Source organism: Pongo pygmaeus, chromosome 16 (genome assembly GCF_028885625.2).
Source record: "Pongo pygmaeus isolate AG05252 chromosome 16, NHGRI_mPonPyg2-v2.0_pri, whole genome shotgun sequence".
Taxonomy (NCBI): Eukaryota; Metazoa; Chordata; class Mammalia; order Primates; family Hominidae; genus Pongo; species Pongo pygmaeus.
The window spans coordinates 106,673,217-106,690,845 of record NC_072389.2 but is presented as its reverse complement, the minus strand read 5'-3'; the positions used below and the strand labels follow the sequence as shown (position 1 = coordinate 106,690,845).

Genomic DNA, 17,629 nt, shown 5'->3' with positions numbered 1-17,629 from the left:
CCTGCGCAACGGCCACCCACGCGCGACCACGCGGCCGCCTGGAGCGCAGGCCCCCGGGCAGGCAGAGGCCCCCGGGCAGGCGGAGGCCCCCGGGCAGGCAGAGGCCGGGGCTCCCCACGGACGCCGGGCGCGGGCTCTGGGTCCCCGGGGGGCGCGCGGGCGGGCGCAGCACTTACCTGAGGCGGCGGCGGGGCCGGGTGCGGGCGCTGCGGGGCGCGGGGCCGGGCGGACACTGGCGCGCCGGGGCCGGGCCCAGACTCACTTCCTCAATCCTGAGGCCGGCGCGCGGGCGGGCGGCGCGAAGAGCTCGCAGAGCAAGGCCGCCGCCAGCTCTCCCAGGAACGGTCGCGGGGCGTCCCCTCGGCGGCCGCCTCAGTTTCCCCGGCCGTAAACCGCAGGCGATCGCGCTCCGTGCCCCGGGAGACGCCGGGTCCGCGGGCCCTTCCAGCACCAGGTCTCTCCTTCGGGTTCGGGCGCCCGGCTCCCTCCGCGCGGGGCAAGCGCGGCGATGAGATTGGTCCGTGCTGCGCTCGGCCCCGCTTTCACTATCCCTCTGCCCTAACGGCAGCAAAATCAGCAGACGAGCCCCGAACTTGCATGTGGCCCGTACACTCCGGCCGTAAAAATGAAAAAGACGGGGAATATTCGCTTGTGTACAGCCTTTCCAGGGCAGTGCAGAAATACGTAGTTCCAAAGCGTTAACGATGTGCAATTTGCATATCCTCCGTCACATGGATTGTACTAATTCCATGATGGATGTATGCAAAGAATTTGCTGTTCGGGGAATCCTTGTTAACTGTCGGCTTTGGGGGGAATACATAAAACGTGGAATATTGGCAAAATGTATCGTGTTTCAACCTTTTATAAAGGTGTCGTCAGGCTGCTGAGGCTAATACAGAAACGCAGACCATAAAGATCTGCGTCCACGCTGCAGGCGGGCCTCACACTGAGCTCCACGTGTCGACCCAGGGAAAAGGCCTGCTCAGGAAAAGCAGAGGGTTCCACGCCCTGCAGGACCAGCGCCCTAGGCTCCTCTCCTGGAATGTTATGACTCGCATATTCCCAGGATTTAGCGCAAATCTCCCCCACCCTCCCTGCCATTTCACAGAGCCCGGGCAGCTGCAGGGCTCCTACAGGACCTCCCGGACACCGCGGGGCCTTGTTCCCTTGAGCGGCTTCTTGGGTCCCTGGTTGGCGAGGGGACCACCGAGCAGCTTTGCTCTGCTCCTGGGAGGCTACTTCTGCCACTGGACGACTTTCCAAAAGGGTGAGCGCAGTTCCGCAATCCTGCTCTCACCCCTGAGGGCCTCACACCAGTTTGCAGGAGCCTGCAGTGTGATTGCCACCGACAAGTTCCCAACAATTTGCAGGGCGTGGTGTCCTCAGTGCTGAGAGCCCCGCGGCGCCGGTGCAGCTCCTCCAGGGCGCGCAGCCCCGCCGCCTGGTGCCACCGCGAGGGAGCGCAGGCCCAGGGCCCGGGCAGACGCTGGAAGGGACGCGGCAGATGAAGATGGGGCACCTCCACTTCCCTTCTAAATGAGCTTGGGAATAGGCCAGGAAATGTCCCCATTGTAGAAAACAGCAGGCACATCTGACACGCGGATAACCTGTGTTGAGCTCGTTATATTCCCAGCATTTAATTCTAGCCATTAGGCAAGCGTTAGCCACAGCTTCGCATAGGAAGGTTATTGCAGGTAAGTTAAGATTCCTTTCCACTTCTTCCTAAGGGTCGCTGACCCACGGTTCTCTAGCTTTTGCTGGTAATCCCACCCGGATTCTCAGCACCCTAGGTTGGAATGACCCCTCCTGAAGCGGGTGGGGTAGCTGGAAGGCACCTCCCTGAACTGACTTTTCTGCCTTTTTGAAGGCGCAGTGGCTGAGAGCTCCTTCAGTGTTTTCCGGTTGTCTTCCTTCAGCCCAGTACGCGGTTTCCTCGGACAGTCTTCCTTGAGCAACTTCCTAAATGCCCTTCATTATCCCCCTTCAAGCTCATGCCTAGGAGCAAGGAGCAAAGCCATTAGAAAGGCTTCTTCCACCAGCAGGAGAAGCTGGGACATCCCAAAGGGTCCACTTCTAGAGAGTGTGCCAACCCCCACACGCACACCAGGCACACAAATGCATGTGTGCACACGCATACCGCACCCTCCAATTGTCTCCAGAATGGCTCCCTTCAGGGAGTCACGTTCCGGGACACCAAATGAGGGAAAATATCCTTCTCCTATAGTTTTCTGCTCACATTTGGATTGAGAAATGGGATGTCTCTAAATAACGTGTCTAAATTCTCTTAACGTAAGTGCATATGTTACGAGAGATCTGATCCCAGCCTCCCTTAAGTTTTTTGTTAAAGTGGTGGTGCTTGGCCACCCATGTCAAAATGATCTGGACTTTCCACATCAAATGCGAAGGATGAGCTTGGAGGACATACCCCAGTATCAGCAATGATCTTGAACCAATGGCAGCGTCAGCTCACAACGTGGTGATTGAGGCTTCTTGGTTAGAAGCTTTAGAAATTTGAGGTCAGTAAAACCCAAATTGATCCTTTCTCTAGATCCTCTAGATTTCTCTAGAGGAAAAGGTGACAAAAACAGACACTTGTGCTCACTGTCAGGGGCACAATGCTGTCCGTCAATCCTCACGCAGTCCTCCCCACCATTTCCCACACTGACCATCATCACTACTTTATGATAAAAGGAGACTCAGGCAGCTTAGATAACAGCTGAAACTCAGCCAGCTATGACATGGAACCTCTGAGGTCCAGCTCCTTGCCTGGTCAACCCCCAAGCCCACAGAAATGGGTTTCACACTCAGGCAAAGCACTGGGCCTGACTTACTGAGCAAATGTAATTTTATGCTTACATTATTGATCTTGCTTTATTATCAGCCATTTTGTACAGGTCTCAGAAAGAGAAAGGCCTGCCATCGAATTCAAATGACTTTGGTCTTTAAATGAAAAAGCATAAAGTTTCTCAAATATCCAATTTTATTTTATCATTCTCGCATTGTGGAATACAATCTGCAGCTAGGATCAGAATTCCCAGGCCTATAGATTTTTAAACCACACCACAGGGGTAAACCTTAAAAGAAGTGAAACCTAACACTATATATATTTCCATTTCTAAATACAGTATATTACAGAAGGTTAAATATACCACCTCTGTGTACTTACAACTATAAAAAGATACATTAACTATACCAATTATAAATAATGTAGCATTTCATATTAAAGACATTATTGTACAGTGAAAGAATAGGAACCCTCTAATGTATCACTATCAAGGTTAGTGTCTATAGCTACTTGAGATAAAATACTGAAAATTCAGTGTATGAAGCCAAATCCTGATTTAACAAGTTATTGGTTGTATAAGTGATAAGTGTTAGCTGATGAAGGGAAGGTAGACGTGGTAATTTTTATCTCTGACAAGGGTGACAGGCCCATTTTATACCTGGTTCTGATACGCGGCCTCATTTTATTTTTGCCCTCTCCAACTTAATTTGCAAACTTAAGCACTACTTTCCCAATTAGGAAAGTACTAGTTAGTAATCATAAAAGTATCTGAATAACACATTTGTTTTTGTTTTTGAAGCTATATGGGAACACTTTCAGTTCCCCAAGTTAAAACATGAAATTGCACATCATCATTTGGATCCCTAAAGAGGAAAAGAAAAATTCACAACCTGCCAGTGAAATACTCAGGCCACTTGGATGAAGACCCAGGTCCTTTCCATAGAATCCAGGTGTTATTTACTAACTAATCACAAATGAATATCAAAATAGGACTTAAAAATAACAAGGCTGTGTTATAACAGCAGTCTTTCCAGTTGTGTATGCTTTACTAATCTAAATTGGGTAACAGAACCGGAGAAAAGGAAGACTACACAGATTTATCATAAGCCATTAGTGAACATGATAGAAATGCATAATTTGTTAAAGTGAATTATGGCTCTGATTTGTCAAATGAGGAGGTTAATTATCCTAGGATTTGCTATGCTGTTGTGGTGTTAGAAGATTGGATCTTTAGCAGCAAAGGTAATATCAACAATATTTTCTGCTTAAGAAAGTGCCTTGGTTAAGGTAGACCATGATATCGTTTTTGACTAAGCTCTCTGGGCTATTGATTCTGTCATATTCCAAAGGCAGTATTGGTTTGAGGCTGAATCTCACGGTCAATGTCAATATGCAAAACCCACAAAGACCCTGACGCCCCTCCACGGTATGCACTTCCCAAAAGTTTCTCACTGTGAAATCCTTTTTTTTAAAAAAAAAAAAAAAAGAAAAAATCTTACTGTGAATCCTTTCCCATGGAATGGTCCCACCTTTACCTCGGAAAGAGGCGTGGCTTGCTCTGCGAGCAGGTCCACCCTGAGGAGACCACAGGCGCAAGAGCTCTGCTTGCAGAACACACAGGGGGATTTTCCCACATTCTTACTGGAGTCAGATTCGGCAAAGCATTTCAAGCAACTGCTGGACACTTCAAATACCACTCCCTGTTAACAACGCCCTGAGTATCTCACTGTCTCCAGGATGTGGTCTAAAGGGAAAAACAGAAATGGCCAACAGCTCCCTCCCCAGGCAGGACTGCGATTTCACAGACAACATATAGGCATCCCCAGTTTGGTGAATAAACAGGAGAGTGAGAGGAAAACAGCAATCATTCAACTCCAGTAGATGTAAATCCTCCAGAAGAATGTGTCCTGGGGAGGTCAGAAATGTCATTTTTTTCTCCAGCACATTTCATCTGCCACATTCCACCGTCCGATGTTTGAGGAAGGAGCCCTGCCTTTCCTTCAGGGGCTCTTGTCGCCAAGTTTGATGGTGACAGTTTTCACTTCTGTGTATTCGGCCAAAGCGTATTCACCTCTGTGATCACAGAAAAGAGGAAAATTCAAAATGGGTACGTCCCTTAGCCATTGTGTAGAAACTGTTCTGATGCTTCATCATTCCATCAGGCCATTGGAGGCTTATGCAAAAGGTCAAAATGTGACAACTTCATGGAATAATAGCCAGGACTATAACACCACTAGTAAGTGTCAGTAGCTGCATATGTGACTTAAATGTAAATATCGAGGTCTTCTTGTGTGTGATGCTTTTGAAATGGCCAGGACTAAGGGTTTACCTTTAGAGAATGAAGGGGATTTCAAAAAAGTAAAGAGGTGAATTCCCTGGGGTGGCAATAGAGAGCAAAAAGAGAGGGCCTGGTGGATGGTGGGGTGTGTGTGAACAAGGGAGGAGCAGAAATTACACTGGGTTTATAACTTTTAGATAGCAATTGGGAGCTGCTTGAAGAGGAGACAGAAGAGGCAGAGGCCCAAAGCTATTGGCTGGGGATGTGGCCAGAGGACCAGAGGGAAGAACACCAAGGGCCTGAAGTTGGCCTCAGAGTGCACAGCTGGGGACCAGCTGTCAGACAGCGAGGCCAGCCTAGGGGGCGTGTGGGAAGCAGACGTTAGCACAGACTGGACACGGGGAGGCCACAGCCTTTGGGTTCACATCCTTGGTATAGTTCCTTTCTTTAAATCTTGCAGGGCTCAGGTGATCCTTCCCTGGCACCATGGGCTGTCTTCAGGGTAGCTTCCCTTCCAAGACCCAAGAGGCAGCTTTGGGGAGATTTAAATCCCTCTCAGCGCTTGATCTGCTGTCAGGTGAAGAAAAATGTGTGCTTGTTTAGGAAGAGATGAAGGGAGAGGTGGCCACTGGAGTCTCTGTAGTTAAAAAGACCTGTGACAGAATCCCATCTCCTCCCTTAGATCAATGGTTCTCAAAGTGTGGTCCCCAGACCAGCAGCATCAGCCTCACCTCTGAACTTGCTAGAAACATAGATTCTCAGACCTCCCCCAGCCCTACTATCATAGGCAGAATAAGGATCTCCCCAAAGGTATCCAAAATCGGATCCCCCAAACCTGTGAATACATTGGGCTACATAGTGAAGAATTAATGTTGCAGATGGAATTCAAGTTACTAATCAATTGACTTTAAAAGAGGGAGACTATCCTGGATCATCCAGGCAGACTCAATGTAATCACAAGGGTCCCTAAAACTGGCAGAAGAAGAGAGGCAGAGCAAAATGAGATTATAGAAACAGGTTCAGAGAGCAGCAGTGCTGGCTTTGAAGACGGAGGATGGGGCCACCAGCCTAGGAATGCGAGCAGCCTCTAGAGGATGGAAAAGGCAAGGAAGCAGATTCTCTCCTGAGAACCTCCAAAAAGGAATGCAACCCTTGATTTTAGCTCAGGGAGACCTGTGTCAGATTTTTATCCTACAGAACTATAAGATAATAGATTTATGTTATTTAAGCCACTGATGTTATGGTAACTTCTTATAGGAGCAATAAAAAACTAATAAACTTACTGAATCAGAAACTCTATGGTAGGGCCCAGACATCTATATTTTAACAAGTCCTCCAGGTGATTCTGATGCATACTCAAGTTGGAGAACCACTGGCTTAGAACTATGTTGCTTAGGTAAGTTCTTTGTCTTCCCTGAGCTTCAACTTCATCAACTATCAAATGGGAATACCATCACCTCCTTGTAATTATAACAATTACAGATAATCATATAGAGCCCCTACTATGCGTTAGGCAAAAAATGAATGGTAGGTGCCATTGAGATTTTTAGGTCATTTCCTAAAACAAATAGTTCCAGAACCCATGAAAATAAGTGAATTATTTTATAATCTTTCCTAAATAAAACACAAAATATAAAAGCCATAAACAGAATGCTAAATTCTATTTTTGTAGAGCAGAGACTCCATCAAAAACTCTCAAATGACAAACTAGAAAAAAAAATTTACAACACTGTGTGAAAATCAGAGTGTGATTTTCCTTAATATACAAAGAGCTCTTGCAAACCAACAAGAAAAACACAAATACCCAAATGGAAAAATCAACAAAGGACAGGAATAGTTAGTTTGCAGAAAAAGAAATATGAATTACCAATAAGTGTGAAAATGGTGCTCAATGCCATCATGATTAAAGAAATGTAACCAAAACAGTGGTGAGCCCATTTTTCATGTGGCAGATTACTCAATTTTAGTAATTTATTCTGAAAACAATCTCCCACAAGTGTATACTTCCACTTGTATACACAAGGAAGTATGTCAGCATGGTTTGTAATAGCAAAACCCCTTGGAAATACACAAAAGTTCCTCATAGGAGATCATCAATAAAAAGAATGGAAGGATATCCAAAACCCAATCTCAATAACGAAATGTAGCTTGCTCCCATTTCATTTGAAAACAGAAAAGAACACACACATATAAATCCATTGTATGCAAACAAAATGCACAATACACTTTAAAAAGTGAGAATATAATGTTGCATTGTAAAAATTCAAAGCCAATAATTATTTCTCAAGTTAGTAAAGAAAAGAAAAGCAAACAAAGTGATGAAATTAGATTGAATTAACACATAACTAACACAAGCAGTAGGATTAAAGCATTCCTTTAAGAATCAATAAATAGCTCCTCTCATTCTTTCATTTCTGAAGTTGCTGTCCCGGTTCAAATTCTTGCTGCTCTTATTCAACCCAGTGGGACATCTCCTAAATGGATTCTCAGCCAGTCTCATCCACTTTGGAGTTCAAAGCTATCCATGAGCCCAGCCTTCCTCCTATTAAACCTCACCAGAATGTCAGGGACTGGTGGCTGTGTTGTTCACTGCAGTATGCTCAGAGCCTAGCATCATGCCTGGTGAATCAAAGATGCTCAAGAAATATTTGCCAAGTGAACAAATGAATGGATGAGCAAATGAATGACAGAAAAATGTTTACCTCTAACAAATGGGACTGAAGGTCAGGGAGGGAAGCCTTGACTTTCCATATCTCTATTGCATAGATTTTTTGGTTACTGTATCATTTTTATTAAGAAGAAAGGCACCCAGGAGGAAGAGGAATTTCAGGCTCCATCCTGAGACCCGCACAGAAACAGCTCCCAGAGGGGCCCGTGGGTGGGCGGCCAGAAGCCAGCCCAGTCCAGGTGGCCGGGGACGGGGAAAACCATGGAATTCCCCGCACGATGCTCCAGCATTAAAAAAGGGGAACTTCTTGCAACATGAAGACATTAATTAGAGACAACTGAAGACAGAAATTGGTTTTCCAGGCAGTTTCTAGGCTCCTTGTGAATTATTTTTAAATATTTTATCAAAAGCCTTGAGAAAATATAGGCCAAGGGTCTAAAAAACAGACAACCAAAAAAGTCCCGATGGAGGCTAACTGGCAGGAGGACACATGGGCTGTGTTCAGTGAGTCCTCACCAAGCCCTGCTCTGTGCCAGGCGATGGGGTGTTAAGGAGCTGAAAGCACTGTTAGGGTGGCAAGAGGGAAGGTTGCAATGAGGACAAATCACCAGTGCAAAGCAGTACACACCACGGATTGGGGGCCCTGCAGCTTCTATGCCCAGGGACATTTGCTTTGGGGACTGGAGTTCTTGCTGTGGGGTGAGGCTGTGTCTGGCCTCTGGGAGGAGGACTGTGTGGGGTCTGGGTTCCCCAGCCCTAATGACCCAGCTGGTTGAAGGCAGGAGATGAAAGGAGACAAATGACCACGTAAACCCTGGGTGGCCTCACGAACAGGTGGCGGACAAGGGTGATCCCTGTTGAGCAAGGTCCTGCACTGCGGTGGGTCCAAGGACTAAGCTGCCAGCATTCATTTCTGACTGTCACTTACCAGCTTCCTGCGCCATTTTCTCATCTGAAAACAGCTGGACCCATCTCATGGATGGGTGTGAGGATGGTATGAAGGAACAGGCACAGAGCTCAACAGAGCCTGCTGCAGAATCTGTGCTCAGCAAATCCCAGCTGTTGCCAGTACTGTTGCTGTTGGAGGGCCCAAGAGGGGACCCTGGTGACCCCAGCCCCAGCCGCCTGTCCCTGGAGGGGCAGGTGTTAAGAAGTGATGAAGCAGGGGCTCACAGAACTCAAATGCAAATAGGCCACTAGAGGGAGGAAATGCAATTTCTGCAAAGGGGTTTCATGGCCGAGAATTACTGATGTCCACTGAAGGCGAAGCCAGCCATAGAGATAAGGGGAAGGCTAATGGGCAGGCTTCACTCACATGTGCAGACGCCTTGGGGTATTTGCCGAGAGCCAGGGATGGACTACAAAGCAGGACTGAGGTGGGAGGGGGACAGGACCCCAATTCCACATAGACTGGTGAAGAACATCTGTTCGGGAATGGAAGCCAGGCCCGTCCCTTCACAGCATCTTTAAGAATCTCAAAAGAAAGCCACAAAAAGGCCCCAACCAAGGCCCAAGGTGAGGGGAAGCGTTTGAGTCTGTTCCCGCTGGAAGAAGTGCAAACAAGGAAGTACATTTGTATATAAATAGGACAGACTGGTGAAATAAAAGGAAGAGTTTGGGTCCCTAGAGATGTCCCAGGAACCTGGGGTGTTGTCACAGATGGTTCCTTGGGAACACTGATCCTACAAAATGTTTGTCCACACAGGCTAATAAAATCCTGAGCTGGGGAGAGAAGACAGTGTCCGGCTGGAAACCACACATCTCCACTCCCGGGATGCTCTAGCCAGCTCTGGGCCTGGGCCAGATGCAAGAAGTTCCATCCATTAATCTAAACCTAGGGAACTCATTTTCCCAGCAGGCAGGACAAAAAAGGAAGTGTGTGGGGGTTTGCACACACAGTGGAGGGGTTTGCAGCGGGTTTGCACACACAGTGGAGGGGTTTACAGTGGGTTTGTGCACACACTGAGGGGTTTGCAGTGGGTTTACACACACACGGAGGGGTTTGCACACACATGTGGAGGGGTTTGCAGTGGGTTTGCACACACACGGAGGGGCTTACAGTGGGTTTACACACACACGTGGAGGGGTTTGCAGTGGGTTTGCACACACATGGAGGGGTTTGCACACACATGTGGAGGGGTTAGCAGTGGGTTTGCACACACATGGAAGGGCTTACAGTGGGTTTACACACACACGGAGAGGTTTGCACACACACGGAGGGGTTTGCAGCGGGTTTGCACACACAGTGGAGGGGTCTGCACACACACGAGGGGTCTGCAGTGGGTTTACACACACACGGAGGGGTTTGCACACACATGTGGAGGGGTTTGCAGTGGGTTTGCACACACACGGAGGGGCTTACAGTGGGTTTACACACACGGAGGGGCTTACAGTGGGTTTACACACACACGGAGAGGTTTGCACACACACGGAGGGGTTTGCAGCGGGTTTGCACACACAGTGGAGGGGTCTGCACACACACGAGGGGTCTGCAGTGGGTTTACACACACACGGAGGGGTTTGCACACACATGTGGAGGGGTTTGCAGTGGGTTTGCACACACACGGAGGGGCTTACAGTGGGTTTACACACACGGAGGGGTTTGCAGTGGGTTTGCACACACATGGAGGGGTTTGCACACACATGTGGAGGGGTTTGCAGTGGGTTTGCACACACATGGAAGGGCTTACAGTGGGTTTACACACACACGGAGGGGTTTGCACACACACGGAGGGGTCTGCAGTGGGTTTACACACACGGAGGAGTTTGCACACACATGTGGAGGGGTTTGCAGTGGGTTTGCACACACACGGAGGGGCTTACAGTGGGTTTACACACACACGGAGGGGCTTACAGTGGGTTTACACACACACGGAGGGGTTTGCAGTGGGTTTGCACACACAGTGGAGGAGTTTGCAGTGGGTTTGCACACACACAAAGGGGTTTGCAGTGGGTTTGCACACACAGTGGAGGGGTTTGCAGTGGGTTTACATGCACACGTGGAGGGTTTGCAGTGGGTTTGCACACAGGTGGAGGGGTTTGCAGTGGGTTTGCACACACATGGAGGGGTTTGTAGTGGGTTTACATGCACACGCGGAGGGTTTGCAGTGGGTTTGCATATGCATGGAGGGGTTTGCAGTGGGTTTGCACACGCATGGAGGGGTTTGCAGTGGGTTTGCACACGCATGTGGAGGGATTTGCAGTAGGCTTCCATATACTGAGAGGGCCGCAGAGGCCCAGCAGGAGGTGTTGTCATATGCCTCTTGGGAGGGGGCCCCTGCTAGGCTCAGAAAAAAGGACCCAGCAGGTAGGAGCCTTACCTGGGTCAGCCTTACCTGTCTTCACTGCTGTGAGTGGGGAGTTGTGTGAATAATGACACCCCACATCTGGCAAAAGTACACTTTTTCAGTTCTGCCTGTGTCCCCATCCAGGGACCTTCTGTCAAATATCCACTGAATGTCCCCAGCATGATGGGTGCTGGGCAGACACAAAAGCTGAGGCCTGGAGGGGGGCAGGCGGAGGATGTGAGTGGGAAGGGTGGGGGTGGTGGGCTGGAGAGAGCAAGGGATGGGTCCCCACCAGCCCTAGAGGGACACAGCTGGCCCAGACAGAGCAGAGGTTGGGGGGGAGGTGGGGTGTCAGCAGATTGGAGCCTGTGTCACTGCCTGCAAACCTAGTGGATCTTGTGTTCAGCCCATGGCAGGCTCAGAGTGATGGAAACACTTACAGTTCTCTGCCATTTCCTGACATTTTAAAGCCACCAAATGGAGCCTGTGCATAGAGGGCGTTGTAGCAGTTGATCCTAGAAAAGAATGGAAGAAAGCTCAAAGTCATTTGGAGAAGACCCCCTGGCTCCTGGCACTGCAGCCACTGAGCCCCCAGTGCAGGGCATTGTCTAATAAATAGTCTTTTGCCAAAGCTTCCATGATGAAAACACAGGGTGCTCTCAACTTTTGTCTTCTCATTCTTCCCATCAGCAACTAAAATTTGGAAACCCTCAAGTACAGAGTTTGTTTCATTGGGATAGGAATGAAATGATAAGGGGAGAAAAAAGAAGAGAGGGCCAGGCATGATGACTTACGCCTGTAATCCCAGCACTTTGGGAGGCTGAGATGGATGGATCACCTGAGGTCAGGAGTTCAAGACCAGCCTGACCAACATGGTGAAACCCCATCTCTACTAAAAATACAAAAATTAGCTGGGCATGGTGGTATGCACCTGTAGTCCCAGCTACTGGGGAGGCTGGGGCAGGAGAATTGCTTGAACCTGGGAAGTGGAGGTTGCAGTGAGCCGAGAGTGCGCCACTGCACTCCTGCCTGGGGGACAGAGCGAGACTCCATCTCAAAAAAAAAAAAAGAAAGAAAAAGAGAGAAAGACAAAGAAAAATTAGGGTGTAGAGGAATAAGAATTAGCTTTGAAATGAGACGGAACTGAGCCGAAAGTTCTCCTGCTTCCTGGTTATATGATTCTGGGCTTATTGCTCAACCTCTCTGAGCCTCAATTCATTAATCTTTAAAATGGGGATCACAAAACATAATCTGCAGAATTATTGATGAGGCAGAGACTAGTATCCATATTTTGCAGATGGGCATGAACTGCTTTTAGAATCAGAATGGAAAATAAAGTTGGAGGGGCAGTACAGCACAGGGGTCACAGGCACAGGCACTGGAGCCCTCTCGGCCATCTGCTAGCTGTGTGACCCTGGGCAAGTCACTTCATCTCTCTGTGCCTCAATTTTCTCATCTATGAAATGGAGACATAATGGCAGCTACCTCAGAAGACAGTCATGAGGATAGAAGGAAGCACTGAGATAGGGCTTGGTACATAATATACAATGTAGACAATGAGAAACTCTCAGTTAATAGAAGAATAACAAACTTAGCAAGAAGCACCTCAGGAGAGCTGAAATACACACAGTCAACTCACCAGACCGTTCCAGACTCTAAGGCAGAAGCCAACTTCAGGGCTTTGTCAAGATTTTTTGTGAACACGGCTGCTGTGAGTCCATAGTCAGTGCTATTCGCTCTTTTTATCACTTCTTCGATACTTTTGAACTTCAGTATTGGTTGCACTGGCCCGAAAATCTATGATTAATTGCAAGAATGGCAATGAGAGGCATGACTGAACGGAAATGCATGCTGTGAACAAGCATTTCCTTCTCTTTACATGTTTTTCATATGCCCAGAGCACACACATGCCTGAAAAATGATGATTAGAGAAGAAAGAACGTCCAAACATTGCTTTAGCTGCATTACCGTTGAAGACTGAAGGGAAGGATTAAAATGAAACAAAAATAAAAAATAATAGCAAAAAATATATGTTGTGTTTAAGATGTCTTGTTGTCATCATGGTTTCTGAGAAACCCAGCCAGAGAGCCTTGGAGTAACCCATAATGCACAGAACACAAAACCTTTAGGTAACTTTTTTGAGAGTTATCCTGAAGGATATCTGCAGGCACTTTGTAAGACTGTGCTCCTACCTCTTAGAGCTGTGTTATCTACCAAAGAAGACACCCTAGAACGTTTCCATAATAACTACCAGGGGAAGGAATGACACAATATTCACCACAGTTTGTGACATAGCAAAGAAAAGGAAATGGAAGAACTAAGGCTTGAACGTTTAAAGGTGATTTTGAAGGGAGCTTGTAATTGATTCAATATTAGACATAATTATAAGCCAGCAGGATGGTGCCTGGCCTGCCAAAATACCTTCTGGGTGCCCCAGGACCTCTCCTCACAGGGATGTTTAAGGAGCTGAGCTTTATGCCATCACGGCACATAACAATCTCAAGGAAGGTGCCTCTAAAATACCTGCCCCAGAAAGCCCTTGGCAGAGACTCATCCTTTTATGTGCCCCAAAATACCACGTCCAGGGTCTAACCTCCCGGGATCCAGCTCTCCTCTTACGAATGCTGTGTGGGAACCAGTTCCCGTCTAGTGTAACTGTGGAGTTGAAAGACAAAGATTTACACTCTTATGGGAGTGGGGGGAGTCTCCTTAATTTCCCTCATTTTCAAGACGTCCGTGGTGGAAAATGTCAATAAAAATTCCAGCTGTGACATGTTCCTTGAGTGAACACTTGAAGCTCAGTCTAGTGGCACTGAAGGCGGCTTTGGGCCCTGAATCCACGAGTTCTTGAATTGATTCCTGGCAAAACCCACAGGTGGCAACAGTTCTCCACCTGCGGCTGCATGACTGACTCAGGGACCGGGTGTGTTAGAAAATCAGAGAGGGCTTGCTGCTCCCAGAGAGGGTGAGCCATGAGTGAAAACCAGCTAGAACAAACAAGGTACCTGCTGTATCATGCTTGGAGTTCGCCAGAGGCAGGACAAAACGGCTTCCCTACGGACCCCAAAAGAGAGGGGAAAGACCACACAGAAAAAACAACAACAACAACAGCAACAAAAACAAAAAAACACTCAGATCACAAGGATTTCTGGGATCCCTGGGCCCTAGGGAAGGACTCCTGTTTGAAAGGCCCCACAGGCCGTGATCTTGCCACAGCCCCCTTGTACCTCTTCTTTGGCAATCCGCATGTTGTCTGTGACTTCTGAGAAGACAGTGGGTTTGATGAAGAGCCCCTTGTCTTCCATGGCTGAGCCCCCGCATTCCAGCTTGGCCCCTTCCTTCTTCCCACTCTCGATCAGCTCTAAGATTTTGTCGAACTGCTTTTGATCAATCTGCAAAACATGAACAAGAAGTACAGCCTGGCTTCCTTCTGGGCAGTGGCTGCCATCTCATGTTTTTGGTGGCCTTCAACATGATCAGCCGTCCTCCCTCTGCACGTTCTTGTCAAGCCATGATCCATGTAACTTATGTGCCTTGCAGGCAAATATTCCTCTGATGCACAGAGCTGGGCTCTTTGGAGCAGGGGAGAGATGGGGAGATAGACTAGTCTCATCCTCTGGAGGTTTGGGACTTATTTACACTTCTATCTCCCTTTTCCATGCAGCAAAGTTAGTCCATGAGTGACACAGGTCTGAAGTGGTCACATTCTTTCTTCTCCCAACTCTTTACATTCTACTCAGGTTGCCAGATTTAGCAAATAAAAATACAGGATGCCCACTGAATTTGAATTTCAGAAAAACGACACATAATTTTTTTTAGTATGTCCCAAAACAATATTTGGGATATACTTAAGCTAAAAGTGCATTCACTGTTTATCTGAAATTCATGTTTACCTGGGTGCCATGTATCACCTGGCAACTCTGTGCCCTGCTCAGTTGGCACCATGAATCAGGGTAATAGTTACTGGAATTCTCCTGTCATGGTGCAGAGAAGCAAGAAGAAAAGCTAACCACCTTACTCAACACCCCTGGGGACAAAGCAGAATGAGCCTCCAGGTGCGGTGGCGTGGCTGCTCCTTGATTGGTGGGAACAGCTCATGAGAAAGACTCTCCCTTTTGCTATCTTGTCTAGACGTCTCCTTGGCTGGAGTTTGCCCTGTGCCACCAGCCTGACACACAGCTTGTGAACATGCTACTGACCAGTTGTCAAAAGCGCACCCTTTTGGGAGACTGCTCAAGGGGGAAAATGCTCTTTCTGCCCCCTCCACTGGTCCTTCTTCCTGAAATCTATGGGAATCTTGTCCTTTATCATGATCTGTGGCTGGTCTTCCTCCTCTTTGGCTGGGAGAGACAAAGCTTTACTAGGTTTACTTTAGCTGGGATTTTTAGATGGGAAAACGGGTTTCATTCCAATGATCATAAACAGAAAAACAAGCAAACCCAGTGGTGCAATTGGATGATGGTCTGTCCTGGAGGAGCAGGAGAGAGGGCATAAACCATGCATGCCACTTGATCAATCATCTCATGAAATATGGACCCAGTTTAAAAATACTAACTCAGATCCATACCTCACGCTTTATACCAGGCCAAACTCCAAACCCAGTTTAAAAATACTAACTCAGATCCATACCTCACACCTTATACCAGGCCAAACTCCAAACCCAGTTTAAAAATACTAACTCAGATCCATACCTCACGCTTTATACCAGGCCAAACTCCAAACCCAGTTTAAAAATACTAACTCAGATCCATACCTCACACCTTATACCAGGCCAAACTCCAAACCCAGTTTAAAAATACTAACTCAGATCCATACCTCACACTTTATACCAGGCCAAACTCCAAACCCAGTTTAAAAATACTAACTCAGATCCATACCTCACACCTTATACCAGGCCAAACTCCAAATAGATCAAAGATATAACCAGGAAAAACGGAATCATAAAAGTTTTATATGTGGGAGACTTATCCTGCAAACTTGGAGTGCCTTCTAATGACTCAAAATGCAGAAGCCAAAAAAGAAAAGATGTATAATTTTGAGTACGTAAAAAAAAGGGGCAGGGGCACAATTATCATAACAAAGAGCAAAACAACAAACTTGGAAAAAATATTAACAAGTTATATTCATAGAAAGCTAATCTCTCTACTATGTATGTAAAGAGGTCTTAGAAGTGATAAGAAAAATGCCTAACAGCTTGAAAGAAAAATACGCAAAGCACATTTGATAATAAAGGAAATACAAATGGTTTTTAAATACATAACAAGATGTTCTACCTTGCTTATTATAAGAGGTAGATGCATATTAAAATGAAACAAGATAGCATTTTTAACTCTCCTATGGGCAAAAATCCATATTCTGTTGGAAAGGGCAAAGAAACAGACAAGCTTCTAGAATGTTGGTAGGAATACACGTTGGTTCAGCCTCTGTGGAAGGTAATCAGCAACACTTAAGGAAATTAGAAATGTGTTCCCACTTAGCAACCCACTTTGGGAAAGCTGTCCCAGGGATTTCCTTGTGTGTGTGTGAAATTACGTACTCTGAGGCCTTGTGTGTGACTGCACATACCCGCATGCTAATCAGAAGATGTTACTGAAATTCTGGTGGCTTCATCCAGCAGAATTCCGTACACATGTGAAAAAGAATCAGGCAGGTCCCCATGGACTGGTATAAAGAGCTCTTCCAGTTTTTTTAGGGAACAATAAACAAATTGCAAGATGGTATACTATCATGGTAACTTCCATGTAAAAATAACAAAGGCAATCAGGACTTGCATTCATCTGCTTGTATGCGCATGAAAACATTCTAGAGGGAAACATGAGGAACTAAGAACTGGGGATACCCTGGGGAGAAGGGTAAGAACCAGGTGTACAAAGGTGGGGGCGGGAGGGGCGGGAATCCTTTCACTATAGATGTTTTTAGGCGTTTTGGGGTTTGACCCGTGTATGTGTACTCCACTCAAAAAAAGTAACAAAAACAGCTTTGCAACAGATCCCGAAAGAGCTCAAGGTTCTCTCAACTTCTCTCTGGGTGAATCAAGTCTCAGGTTAACAGTTCCAGATGCTGCTGAGCTGCTCTTCTCCTCCCTGAGGGGCCAAAAGGGACACAGGGGCTTCACCCAACTGCAGGTCCTCCCTGGCTGCTGGGCATATGCCATCTGGAAGACCCTGTTTGTCCTGCAGGCAGTGCTGGTTCCCTGTGGAAACCCTACACATCCAAACTCAACACTCCCTGGAGAGTCCGTAGGAACACATTGTTTAAATCTAATAATCCTCCATGAAATGTCAGCTGGTGCCTTACAGTACAGGAAGAGAGACCTGTCAGGAAGTGAGATGACGCGGCAGGGCACAACACCAGAAACAGGGAAATACGGCCCCCACAGGACTGGCTCAAGGCTGTGCTGGGCTCTCTGCCCGGAGGACGCTGCCGGATCCTGCCCGGCCAGGTGGCCTGCATAATGTTTATGTGCCTCGTTGCTCAGTTGCCAGATAAACCTGAATGATTTTGGAGCATTCCTGTGAGTGTTAGCCCGGCCGTGGACCTGGATCTAGGTCAGCTAGCTGTTTTACAGGCATGAGACAGACAGGGCTATTTAGACAGCTGTACGCCCTCTC

At 47.3% G+C, this 17,629-nt stretch overlaps 2 protein-coding genes across 3 annotated transcripts in view; both read right to left on the bottom strand.

The window, feature by feature from the left end:
• LRRK1 (leucine rich repeat kinase 1) overlaps positions 1-1,330 on the bottom strand; it is a 155,363-nt gene extending 154,033 nt beyond the window's left edge. The window contains exon 1 of one of the 2 annotated variants that reach the window (XM_054449968.2): positions 177-1,330. The gene's annotated coding sequence lies outside the window, so the exon portion shown is untranslated. The remainder of the gene's footprint in view (positions 1-176) is intronic. The other variant, XM_054449969.2, reaches the window with a different exon arrangement.
• Positions 1,331-2,962: 1,632 nt separating this feature from the next.
• The window catches only part of ALDH1A3 (aldehyde dehydrogenase 1 family member A3), a 37,514-nt gene continuing 22,847 nt past the window's right edge, over positions 2,963-17,629 (bottom strand). The window contains exons 10-13 of the mRNA XM_054449974.2: positions 14,246-14,410; positions 12,658-12,815; positions 11,459-11,533; positions 2,963-4,858 (exon numbers count right to left, since the gene is read on the bottom strand). Of these exons, the coding sequence (XP_054305949.1) occupies positions 4,786-4,858; positions 11,459-11,533; positions 12,658-12,815; positions 14,246-14,410 (471 nt within the window). The 3' untranslated portion in view covers positions 2,963-4,785. The remainder of the gene's footprint in view (positions 4,859-11,458; positions 11,534-12,657; positions 12,816-14,245; positions 14,411-17,629) is intronic.